Source organism: Alligator sinensis, unplaced genomic scaffold, assembly GCF_000455745.1.
Source record: "Alligator sinensis unplaced genomic scaffold, ASM45574v1 scaffold519_1, whole genome shotgun sequence".
NCBI classification, from domain to species: Eukaryota; Metazoa; Chordata; order Crocodylia; family Alligatoridae; genus Alligator; species Alligator sinensis.
Genome location: NW_005842187.1, coordinates 1,532,522 through 1,544,884, shown reverse-complemented (window position 1 = coordinate 1,544,884; position 12,363 = coordinate 1,532,522). Strand labels below are relative to the sequence as shown.

Genomic DNA, 12,363 nt, shown 5'->3' with positions numbered 1-12,363 from the left:
AGGAGATAAACGCTACTTCATAGTGATTCAAATGTCTGGGGGAGGAAGAAAAATAAAATACAATAAAATAAAGGATTTCCCAAGTCAAAGACTCTTTCCAGGATCATGTAGCTGGTGTCTGCAAACTTGCTCCAGGTTCTCACCAAAGAAGGATGAAATTTCCCTACTGCTGTTGGCAGGTGATCTCACTGTCTAGTGCTCACGCCCTCCTCTCCTCCGGCTGCCTATCCTTGGGGAGCAGTATCTCCATCAGTTCATCCTGTGAAGGCACTTCAGCAGTTTACCGGAAAGGTCAGGATGCTGGAAAGGACTCAGGATGGGCAACACACTGATTTCTGTTATTTATGAGAACAACGGGAGTAGCAGAGGACATTGTAAACCCTGGCAGCACTAACAAACCTTCATACAGCATTGAGATTCCCATCCTAGTGACTTGGCTTTGCTTCCACACCTAGACTACAAAGCTCCCTATTATAGCATAATAGGAAAGATTACAATGTGCCCATTAATTCCCTTGTTAAAACAAGTTGGATGTGGGCAAGATGCATATCAGGATGCACAAATTGTTAAAATGTGCCTGGTGCATACAATAGGAAGGCTGCCAATGAACAGATATTAAACTGAAAGGCAACAAAACAAAAACCAACAATAAAAACATTGTCTCCAGTCACTCTGGCTCCCTTTCAGCTTTGTCTGTGAAAAAAAAAAATTACTGGCACTAACTTGCCATGTCTTTCAGTTCCGCTTTGGGGAAGTTATGTACCTACATGGATTGCTTTCTTTCCCTTTAGCAAGTCATCTGATCAACTAGTCTTGTGCAGTCTGGAAAGATCAGGGCCCAAGACTGGATGGAGAGACACTGGCAAGAGCTGCAGTAGCTTGTGTGTGTGCATTTTTGTTTTGTTTTTTTTCACGGTCCCTCACATGACCAGCTCTATGGTCTCCAAGAAAAAAAAAAAAGATTCGTAGGATGGTACACAAACGTCTGTTTTCCTAAACGGACATGAGATCAGGCCAAAAAAGCATAATTGTGTAAGCCATCCCTGCTGGCTAGATCAGAAAAGTCCTTGGGAAATGCACTTTGAGGTCCTCTGACTCCAGTTTGATGTTTTCTCTGAATTCTCTGTTATGCTTAGACCTCTTATAACCCATGATATCCTTCCTCAGTACATGCTGCTGGTTTCCCATGTTCAGGTCTGATCTGACTCCAGGGTGAATTAAGAAGTCAGCAGGGAAAATAATTAACTTGTGGAACTGGGAGATGGAAGGGGTGGCGTGGTCAAGCAATGGCCTGTGGGACCCAGAGGGGATGCTCCCAAGATAATCTATAGACACAGGTAAACCCTTTGGTCTTCTCCCATCCTTTCATTATCGCCTCCTCCTCACTCCAGAGCATTACAAGGTGTGTGTTTGTGGATGCAGGGGAGTACTGGACTCCCAACGGTGTGTCATTGTCCTCACAAGTGTACATATGTATTTAACTTTAACTTCAGCCTGCTGAGACCTCTCCTTAGGGAAATTTGCAGTTCCAAAATACAGGCAAAATCCAGCTGGAGAAGTGTGATGTGACTAAGCATCACTATGCATCCACAGTTCTTATGCAGCTTAGTTTTTTGACCACCGTGAATTGGCTTTCTCACTGGTACTTTCAAGGATCATCTTCTCTGATGGGAGCTTTGCAACAGAAAGAGAGTTCAGGCAATCACTGATGCACAGGGACAGGTGAGCAAGTACCACTGGTGGTGAGAACAGTGGCAGAACCCACACAAAATAACAGGGAATGGATTCCTCCTCATCGACTTCAAGAACAGCTGGGCATGGAAGTGTGATGATAGCAATCATACCTGATGGCCCTTGTATCAGTATCACAGCCTGGGTGAAACCATTGCTTATCTCTGTTACAACCACAATGACAGTCTCCAGCCATGATAAGGCCCCCCTTGTGCCAGGCACTGTAGAAAGAAACAGTAGGAGAGCACCTGTGCCCTGAAGAACTTACAAAACCCTCTAGAGTTTGCATGTCAGGTAAAGAACTTCAGGCAGTGCGGTACCATCATGCTTTGGACAAGGGCATGAACTTTGGACTGGCTCTGCGGACGTGGGGAAACCAGTGGATGTGCTAGCTATACCTTGATTTTAGCAAGACTTTTGATGCGGTCTCCCACAGCGTTCTCTCAGGCAAGCTAAGGAAGTACAGGCTGGATGAATGGACTGTAAGGTGGATAGAAAACTGGCCGGAGCATTGGGATCAGAGGGTGATAATCAATGGTTCGATGTCTAGTTGGCAGCTGGTATCAAGTCGAGTGTCCCAGGGGACATTCCTGGGGCCGGTTTTGTTCAATGTCTTCATCAATGACCTGGAAGATGGGATGGAGTGCACCCTCAGCACATTTAGATATGACACCAAGCTGGGGAGAGAAGTAGATATGCTGGAGGGTAGGGCTAGGATTCAGAGTGACCTAGACAAATTGAAGGATTGGGACAAAAGGAATCTCATGAGGTTCAACATGGACAAGTACAAAGTCCTGCACTTAGGAGGGAACAATCCCATGCACTGGTTCAGGCTGGGGGCTGACTGGCTGGGCTGCAGCTCTGCAGAGAAGGACCTGGGGGTTACAGTGGACAATAAGTTGAATATGAGCCAGCAGTGTGCCCTTGTTGCCATGAAAGCTAATGGCATACTGGGCTGCACTGGTAGGAGTATTGCCAGCAAGTCAAAGGACGTGATTATTCCCCTCTATTCAGCACTGGCGAGGCCACATCTGGAGTACTGTGTTCAGTTTTGGGCCCCCCACTACAGAAAGGATGTGGACAAATTGGAGAGAGTCCAGCGGAGGGCAATGAAAATGGTGAGGGGGCTGGGAGACATGACTTGTGAGAAGGGGCTTAGGGAACTGGGCTTATTTCATCTACAGAAGGGAAGACTGAGAGGAGATTTAATAGCAGCCTTCAAATACCTGAAGGTGGGGTTTGAAAGAGGATGGAGCTAGACTGTTCTCAGTGGTGGTAGATGACAGAACAAGGAACCATCTCAAGTTGCAGCAAGGGAAGTTTAGGTTAGATATTAGGAAAACTTTTCTCACTAGGAGAGTAGTAAAACACTGAAACAGGTCACCCAGACAGGTGGTGGAAGCTCCATCCTTGGGGGTTTTCAAAACCGGGCTAGATAAAGCTTTCACTGGGATGATCTAGTTAGGGTTAGTCCTACTCTGAGTCAGGGGCTGGACTAGATGACCTCCTGGCTCCCTTCCGACCCTCATTTTCTATGAAGCTCAGGACTGATTTGGGAGGAAGAGCCCTCCCCTGTTGTATCACCTACACCATTTCCTATGGCATCCTCTGAATTGTCCCACCCAGGGAGTAGCTAAACATTTGCCTTATTGAGCCAAGTGAGATGATGTTACCAGGTGTCAAGGCTTCAGGCTTTGAAATAGGAATTGGATATGCCTCTTGTTGCTGAACTTTATTTCTTACCCCCAACCCTCCACGGTGCTGCTATGGTACCACCACAGCCCTGCCACTTGCAGGGGAGATAGGCTGACATTGCTTTTGCCAGCCTCATCTAGACTTGCTCAGAGAATGGTAAGGGGGCACGGTGCTAACAATGCAGCTCATAATCACTGATCAAGTTCCTAATGCTGTCCTATCTGAGTGGGAAAGTAGGTGGGCATCCCTCTAATACAGTGGTTTTTAACCTTTATTCATTTGTGGACCCCTAAACATTTTTGAATAGAAGTACAGACCCCTTTGGAAATTTTGAATGGAGGTGCAGACCCCTTTGAACTGTAAGCATGGATATTCACATACTTTTGAATGATAGTATCTTTTGGGGACTCCTTAGACACAGTCTGTGCACCCCCTGAAGAGAAAACCACTGCTATAATAGATACCAGCTGTGCCAGTGCTTACCATCCTGCCTAATGGTTGAGGAGGTGATGCAGATCTAGCCCTTTAGTGTGCTAATAGGAGAGTCCCACTACATCTGCGACCATAAGCCTAGCTAGTTCAAAGCCTCTGAGATACTACAAAATGTACAGTGTTAGGTATATTTTGCTGAATTGAAGAAATTTCCTCCGGAAGGACCAGGTCCATGCAGAGACATGAGGGGATGGGAGAAGCTCCAGGCCAGATGAGCACAAGCAAGGACAGGAGTGCAGACAATAGTATCAGATCACAGGCCACAGTCGAGAATTTCACTACCATTTAAAGAGTCCTCATCCTCAGTCGCATGGTTTGTGTAGGAAAAGCTCAGACTTGGTTTTGGACATGTATGCACTTGCATGCGCACACACATACACACACTGTGGGGGTGAGCTATCCCCACAGGATAGGAAATAAAGGAATATTCCCATGCATTACATCCAGGTCACTATTGCTTGCTGCATCCTGGGCCAAAAAAGAAAAGAAGTCCCTAAAGAGCCTTGTGTCCCCTTATGAAGGCAGGAGGGCCTGGCTGGGAAGAGACTGTAGCTACACTACTGAGGGATTTTCTGTTTCTATACCCAGTGAATCCACATCTCTTCCACACAGCAGGCTCGGCCTGTGGGTCCTGTGTTGTGCTGTTTGCTGCAAGGCGGACATGGCTAGAGATTAATGCTGAAATTACTCAATTTTTAAATTAAATAAGGTCCCAGAGGTCTCCTAAAATTCTAACTAGATGTCCATTTGTCTCCTTAAATACAAACAACAGAGCTTTGAATCCATTTCCCAGAGGGGACAAGATTCATCTCCTCTCGTTCTCCTCCCTCCCCACACCACACTCTAAGCGTTTCTGCAGCTGGCCGAGCTGTGTTGTGAGAGCTCGGGTTTGAGGGGGTTTGTTTGAGTTTTGGTGGGGGAGAGCAGAATGCAAATCAAAATGTGCACCCCTGGCGTATCACATCTGAACCTCCACACCGGCATGGCTTTGCTGGCAGTCTCTACAGAACGTGGGGTCTGGCAGGTAACCGGCATTCCCACACACCCCAATTCTTCCAGGTCTCGGTATCATTTATGAGCTGATGTTCAGAGTGGGAGGGGAGAGCGGGAAAGGAGCAGGGCGTCTCCATTCTCTTCCTGGTGCCTCTCAGGGTTAGCTGACTGGCTCTGTTTCTAATAGCCTATTCCAGGGGACTTGGAGGTTTACAGAATATGCAAACCTGCTGTCTCGCTCTTTCTTTCTCAGCCTGTGCCTCTCCATGATTACCATGAGCTGGGCTGTTAGTCAATCATGCAGCTGCAGAGAGCTGAGGAGTCAAAGGGGCAAAAAGGTGAGAATAATATTATAGGCTTTGCCTCCCTCCTCTTTCTCCTGGCTACACTCAGAGCTGAAGGCTGCATGGAAAATTCACTGCCAAAAAAAAAAAAAAAAAGAAAGGAAGTGACCCCCTGTTCCACCAAGACTGGAGAAGACGGTTGTTCCTCTACATCAGGATCAGGGCCAGGAAAGCTCTATGCAATGAGAATCGTCTTGCCCATCCAAGAACTGGATGCTTTGCTATGGGCAACATGGGGTGGGAATGAAATGCTGGAGGCGCGTGGGCTAAGCCCAGGAGACCAAATGACTATGCCATGTGGTACAGGCGTGGCACATGTAGCAACCCTGCCCTTTCTGAGGCCGAATGAAATTATTCTTTTCTTCAGCTTTGGAACTTGCATCGAGGACACCGTAAAGCTGCCACATATCTCTTCTCCACAGGGCTGCCTAAAGTCTGCTATGCTCATTCAAGAGCTTCTGCACCAAACATTCAGAGGACCTTTTTCATGAGACTGGATAAAGTTGTATAATGGGAGACTTGTCCTTCAAGACATAAGCCAAACCTCAGGTAGTCCCATACCCTGACAGTAAATAATTTCTTACATCTTCCTTTGAAGAATCAGTGACTAACAGCTGTTCGAAACGGGATCCTGGAATGAGTAAACCATTGTTCAAACCTAGTATCATGGTGCCTGCAGAGTGAAAACTGACTTAAATGGGTTGAGGAGATGTGTACAGACATAGTCTGCATGTGGCATGGTCCCCAGAGATCTCCTGCAGAAGACTGCCTCAATATGTGCCTCAGTCACAACTTCTCCGTCTGTTCACATCAGGCCAGCCTCAACCCAGAAGGAGGGCAGTGGATCGGATTTGAAAGCAAGTTAGACAGTAGTAACAGTGAAAAAGGCAGTGTACTCACCAGCCCCACCCCAGGCAGGTGGGTCATGCTCTCTGTATTCACATATAGGCAGCCCTTCCACTGAGAAACCCTTCACCAAAGACCCCCATGTTACTTTTTCCATAGCCATGGCATAGTCATTTCACAAGTATTTAAGCTTTAAATGAATGTCCTTGAGCCATGCTCACTCTCTTCTACCTTCATGTACCACAGACACTGGAGGAGCTGTGTTTGGCCAGAAGAAATGTTTGTGGAAGGCAAATGTTGAGGTTTCATGCATGAGACATTTCAGAAAGCAGGATTAAAACACTTAAACCCAAGCACTGGCATGGTGAATGCTTGAGCATCCAACAGCACTACGTATCATGTGACTTTTCCGACCAACTGCAGTTAAGTAGCACATGGGCAACTGAATATTTACTATCAAACAATCAGTCCACAGAACTTTCTCTGTGCATACACTAGGATATGCTATGATGATGAAGACCCAACAAGCAAACAGGGACCTGAGAGCTGGGTTTCAGCTTGGTTCCACATCTCCTACTAATGTGCTTAAATGGGTTCAGCACCTCTTCACCCAGGGAAAATGGAAAGACCTTGTTCTTATATAAATGGCTGGGAGAAGAGGAAGGGGGGCAGTGGATTCTTTGCAGTTGAGTCCATTTGGTACAACTGACTGACTTCATGTTGGGGCAGAGACTCAGCTTGCGGTGCTGTGACCAGGTCCAGTGCATTTCCTCACAGTGGCAAAACTAACCCAGCATTACAGGCCCAGTCTGGATCATATCAACTCAAATTCTGTCTTTCAATGGGGTTCATGCTGTTTCCCCAGTAGGAAATGTGCTTGGTGCACCAACACTCCTGCAATGGCAACACAGAGAGCGTCTTGGCACTTTGACCCATGCTGGCACCCAGAGACTTGCCTGGTCTTTCTGCACAGTAGTGTTTCCGAGTTTCTACTGGGGGCTCGGAGCTGGGAGCTGATTGACTCTGAAATAATAGGAATCTCTCCCATTCAACAGAGGATCCAGGGCTATTAGAACAAAGAGGATAAAAATAACAGATAGGAAGAGTCTGCAGAAAAAGGAAGGAAGGAAGGACTAGAGAAAAAGAGGTAGTAGACCAGTGAAGGGAAAAGAAAGGAAGAATGAAATAATGCAAACACGCTGTGGGAGAGAGAACGGATAAGCAGAGAGATCAAGGGGGCAGGCATAGATATAGAGAGGGAATATAAAAGGAATTACCTGGCTCTTGCATCAGAAAAATAATAGGGACCCTAAAAGGAGCATGGGTGGGTAAGTGTGGCCTGAAGTGAACAAACGGCAGTAGGAATCAGAGCCTCTCACTGGACAAATGAACCCTGGCCTGGGCCTGGCTTTGGGAGGACGACATTGCCCTTGTTGCACTCCAGCAGTGAGGTTCTGTGTGACAACTGCGGGGGAGAACAAGGAAGAGGGCACCAATCTGTCCTGATCCCTGCCCCAAGTGTGGAAGGATGTGCCTGTGAGCTGCTGCTGTGCACCAGTGTCATGGGATCTCTGGGTAGCATACGGCATCTCCACTCTGTCTGCCACACCCACAGCACTGTGTCCTGACTCAGGCCATCCCCCAGCCCCCTCTGCACTTATTGTCTCCCTCACCCTCCACCCCATGTTCTCCCACACCCCTTGCCCTCTGACTGGGCTCACTGCAGCGCCAAGAGAGACTGAGGCAGGGGGAAGAGCTAAAGGGATAGAGGGAGGGAAAGTGAGAGGCAGAGGTAACAATGGATGGAGCCTATAAGAGGGATGGATGCGGTGTTGGGGCTGGGGAGGGGGCTGGGAGCTCATGCTCGGTGGTCACACCTCTACTTGCCAGGATTGTTTCCAGACCTGCAGCCCTTCTCGTCCCACCCACAGCTGCTGCACGCTGGCTCGCTCCAACCCCTTTAATCAAGAGCAGGCTTGGTGCTAATAAGTGACTTTAAACAGGTCTGTCATTTTTGGATTTGGGAATGGGGTAGGGGGTGGGGTAGGGGGGTAGGAACGGGGAATCCGGGACATAAATCTACATATGATTAACATTTAAGTTTTTGCCGGATTTGCAGAATGAGAGCGAGAGAGGAGCGAAGCCGTGTGCCAGAGGGGAGGCTGACCTCCGTGCTTCGCCTGTACCTATTAGAGTAACAGTGACCTCCAGCGGCTGGTTGAGTGAATCCCAGGGGTCTGTTTCCAGGCCAGACTCCCCCTGCAGTGCTTGTGCAGAGATGAGGGTTGCAAGGTGCTAGGCTGCCTAGGGGGCTTTGAGAATTGCAGGCGTGTTCCCTATCCAAATCTGAGGGGTGAGACTCCAGACCCCGAGGAGAAATGGAAAGGTGGCCCAGTGCCCGATTCCCTGAATCCCAGGAATGTCCACGACAAAGATCTCAAGCTCTGCTTCCTGCCTAGGAATGCAAACATTTCATAGGCTGTTCTGTGTTGCTTTTGCTGAGAGAATGATTTGGATGCTTCACCCTGCTGAAAGGAGGGAGGGAGGAATGCATAGATCCAAGAGAAACAGTGAAAAAAAGAGGGGGAGACTTGGAGGGTAGGGAATCTCCCGAGTTACATGAGACACATGGGCACTAAGTTACATTCAGACTGTTATACTGAGATGAGAACAATTTGGGCAGCACTTAGGGACAGATCCAAAGAAGTACTTAGGTTTCTATATGGGAATTAGGTGTTTAGTAACCTTTTGGGGCTATGCCCTTAGATTCTAATCGGTGTGAGATTCATAGATAGGATAGAGATATTACTTATACCAGTCATTCTTAACCAGGATTGGATGCCTTGAGATCCTTTCAAGGGTGCCCTAGAGTCCTACACAATGTGAGCACTGTAAAGTGTGAAAAACATAGTTTAAACAATAAATGCAGCAATTTCAAATAGGAATCCATAATGTTAAAAACATTCTGACCTGTTGTGGTCTTTCTGAGATCTTTGCCATAGAAAACCTGCTCTATTATTTTTCCATAATAAAAAAAGAGTGAACACTGAGAGCTAGTATTTTCCAAGGGGTGCCTCGCATCTAATGAGAGGCATCTCAAATATAAAACGATTGAGAACCACTATCTTATATTGTGATGGTAGCACCTAGGAACCTAGACCATGGTTTAGTACCCCATTGTGCTGAGCACTGTAGAAACTAAAATCAAATGGGGAGTCCCTGCCGCAGACAGCTTACAATCTAGATGGATGGATGGAGGGAAGAAGCAGGGAGGCAGAGAGGTTACTATGGCAAACATCACTCACCTCCCTGGTATCGTTGTCTTGGATCAAAGCGTACAGTGGCACCACGCGGTTAATTTCCAGCAGGACTGGGGTAGGGCTGAGCTGCTCTTTGCCAGGACGCCTACACAGGTGGCAGGTAGAGGGGCAGCGCCCCTTCTCTTCACAGTGAATCTCCACGCCCAAGATCAGGTGGTCATCCGACAACATCTGAGCTGTCAGCAGGCCTGAGAGGTAGGTGATAAACGGCATGGACTTGAGCTCCTTCTTGTTACCAAGTTCAGTTGTTTCTGGTTTGGGGAGGGGGAGAGGGAAAGAAAAAATAAATGCACACAATAAATCTCAGCCTTATCGTGCATCATCTGTGCCTAAGCCAAAATTTGACTGCAGCTGCTTGCAGTATCAGTCATATGGGACCAAGCTGAGACTCTGATATGAGAGAAGGTTAAGCAGATCAGGGAAATGACAGGGTTTTCAGGTCATAGCTGGGGAGAGGTGGTTAAAAAAATTAAGTGCTTTCCAAACAAATGACAATTTTATGTGTTTTTATATATGTGGTTATATATATATATATATAATTTGCTGATTTTCCCCTCGCTTTTTACATGAAACAAAAGCCAAAGATGCTTGGTGTTTGGGAACCCAAAACATTTAGTTTGCTATTTGTCTTCCCACCTCCATAACTGTCTCTTCTTCCCCCCTCCCTCAACTCTTTTGCAAATGAAACAAATGGCAAATTTCCAGTTCCACAATTTTTATGAGAAAAAAAACAATTAAACATATTGATGAAGTCAGTGGTTGCTCAATGAGCAACTGACTCTACTAAGGAATAGCTTTGTCCAGTAATGCCCTGATGTCACGGGAAGTTGATCCAGATATACGTCTACACTGCAGTCACTTCAGTGGTATATTAGGGCTCGCTTTAAACTAGCTGCCTGGGGTTCGAATAATGGTGTATCTTGCTACCCGCACTTGAGCTGGACAGTGTAAAGCCAGCTAGGGTATGTCTCTATAAGCTGCTCCACCAGAGCATGAACTCCAGCCCAGACTTGCAAGGCAGGCTCTTACCCTTTCACAAACTCAGCCCAATTTGCAAGGAGATTGTGGCAGCTCAGGTCTTAATCATACAAAATGAAACAAAGCATTTCCAGCCAAGTTTTGTTTGACTTTTGGGGTGCATCAAAACAAGGATGGCCTAAGCCCCATGTGAATCAGAGAAAGGGTGCTTAGATAGCCAGTCTCAGAAAAGATGGCATCCCTTGTATTTCCCAGCGCACAGAACCGCTCCACTTTGGGATGGTGGGCATCCTTATTTGTTCTGAAACAAGTCCCATCATCTAGCATGAGACGAACACTGTGGCTGGTATAATGGACTATTACTACTAATATAGAAAAAGGCAACCAAGTCAAGGCCACTCCCTACAAATATATAATAAATTATAGGACTTGCTCCAAAAATTGCTCCACCTCCACAGAGGTGGTCTCAAGGCTGCCTTGTCTCTGCTCTGTGACCCCTGGCTATCTGTTATGGATGACATAATAAGGAGCAAGGAGCTACCACCGAATAGAAGGGGATAGGGAAATAAGTTAAACCTCAGATATAAGGTTCTCATCAGTGAGGTGGACTGGCCACAGAACTGGTCTTCTTGCTGCCCTGGATGGTAACTGGTATACACTTGCCACCCATGGAGTGCTCTCTTCCAGTACCAAGCTGCCACCAGCCAGTACCCCTCTCCCCACTGCACAGGACAGCCACATCACTGGGTGAAACTATGATGCTGTGTCAGACCGAGGTATAAGTATTTATATATATTCAACACATAGCTGGGGATGGGACAAACCAAGTTAAAATCAGGGCACTGCTTCTGTGTTAAGCCTGATGCTTAGCATAGAAGAACATCCTGCTTATTCATGAAGACTGTAGCGTTACCTGTGCTGCAATGGGCACAAAACTCAGTTAGCAAGGCACAGCGTTTTGAGGCTGTCTAATGAAAAGGCCCGTGGAGGTGCAGCAGGCTGTTGTTAATGATCATGTTATTATTACAGGGCTTTTTCTAAAACATTTTGAATTGTTTGCAACCATTGCACAACTTTCTGGCAGTCCTAATTCCGAGGAGATAAATCTTGAAGCTCTCCCTTAGTTCCTTCTTAGGCAAAAGTCTTGCCAAGGCCCATGACAGCTTTGCATGAATAAGAGCCAAGTGACAAACAGAGAACAGACTTCACGCATTTGCTCTGCCAGAGAGTGGACTCTTCTCTGAGAGCAGAGGCAAGCTTCCACCCATGGGCAGATCTAGGATTTTGAAAGGGGGGTGCAGATGATGTGGTGTATTTTCACAGATAACACAACACTTATTTTTCTCCTGTTAAGAAGAAACTAACAGCTTTACTAATATGGTAGGGGGCCTACAACTACATTATTCAATTTAAGATCAAAGCAAAACCAAATATAACTCTACCGGAGTGTGTGATAATTTACTGGATGATATACTCATCTTAAAAAACCCAACACACTAGGAAAAAATAGTCAAAATACGCAACAGATATTATTTCATTAGTTCTGTAAGTCATTGTAGTTAAATGTACATCTCTTATTCAGATTTGTAAAACAAAATCTAGTCATCTGGAGCCTCCTGATACTGCCTCCAGTACTTCAGTCATCACATCTATACCTGGGTTAGTATTACTGCACCTGAGTTAAGGTTTTTAGCTACAGCTACGAACAGACAGCAGGGCTGTGAAACAGAAGAGAGGTATTACTAGGCATGGCTTACAGACAGCAAATTACAACAGAAAGGATAGTGGGACCATCAAGACCAGTAAAAAAGGAAAGAGGGTCATTACTCCCTGTCGAGTGAAATTAGCAGGAATCAAGTAGATTTTAAAGAGTCATGAAGTCAATTGACTGCTTTTGTGCTGACTGAATAGAAATGCCACTGCTCCTCCCAGGAAGTTGATTTTAAAGTTTGGGTACAGCAGGA

At 46.4% G+C, this 12,363-nt stretch overlaps 1 protein-coding gene across 1 annotated transcript in view; it reads right to left on the bottom strand.

The window, feature by feature from the left end:
- The window catches only part of ASTN2 (astrotactin 2), a 594,006-nt gene that overhangs the window by 150,773 nt on the left and 430,870 nt on the right, over positions 1-12,363 (bottom strand). The window contains 1 exon segment of the mRNA XM_006026274.3: positions 9,407-9,672. Coding sequence (XP_006026336.1) covers positions 9,407-9,672 — 266 coding nt within the window.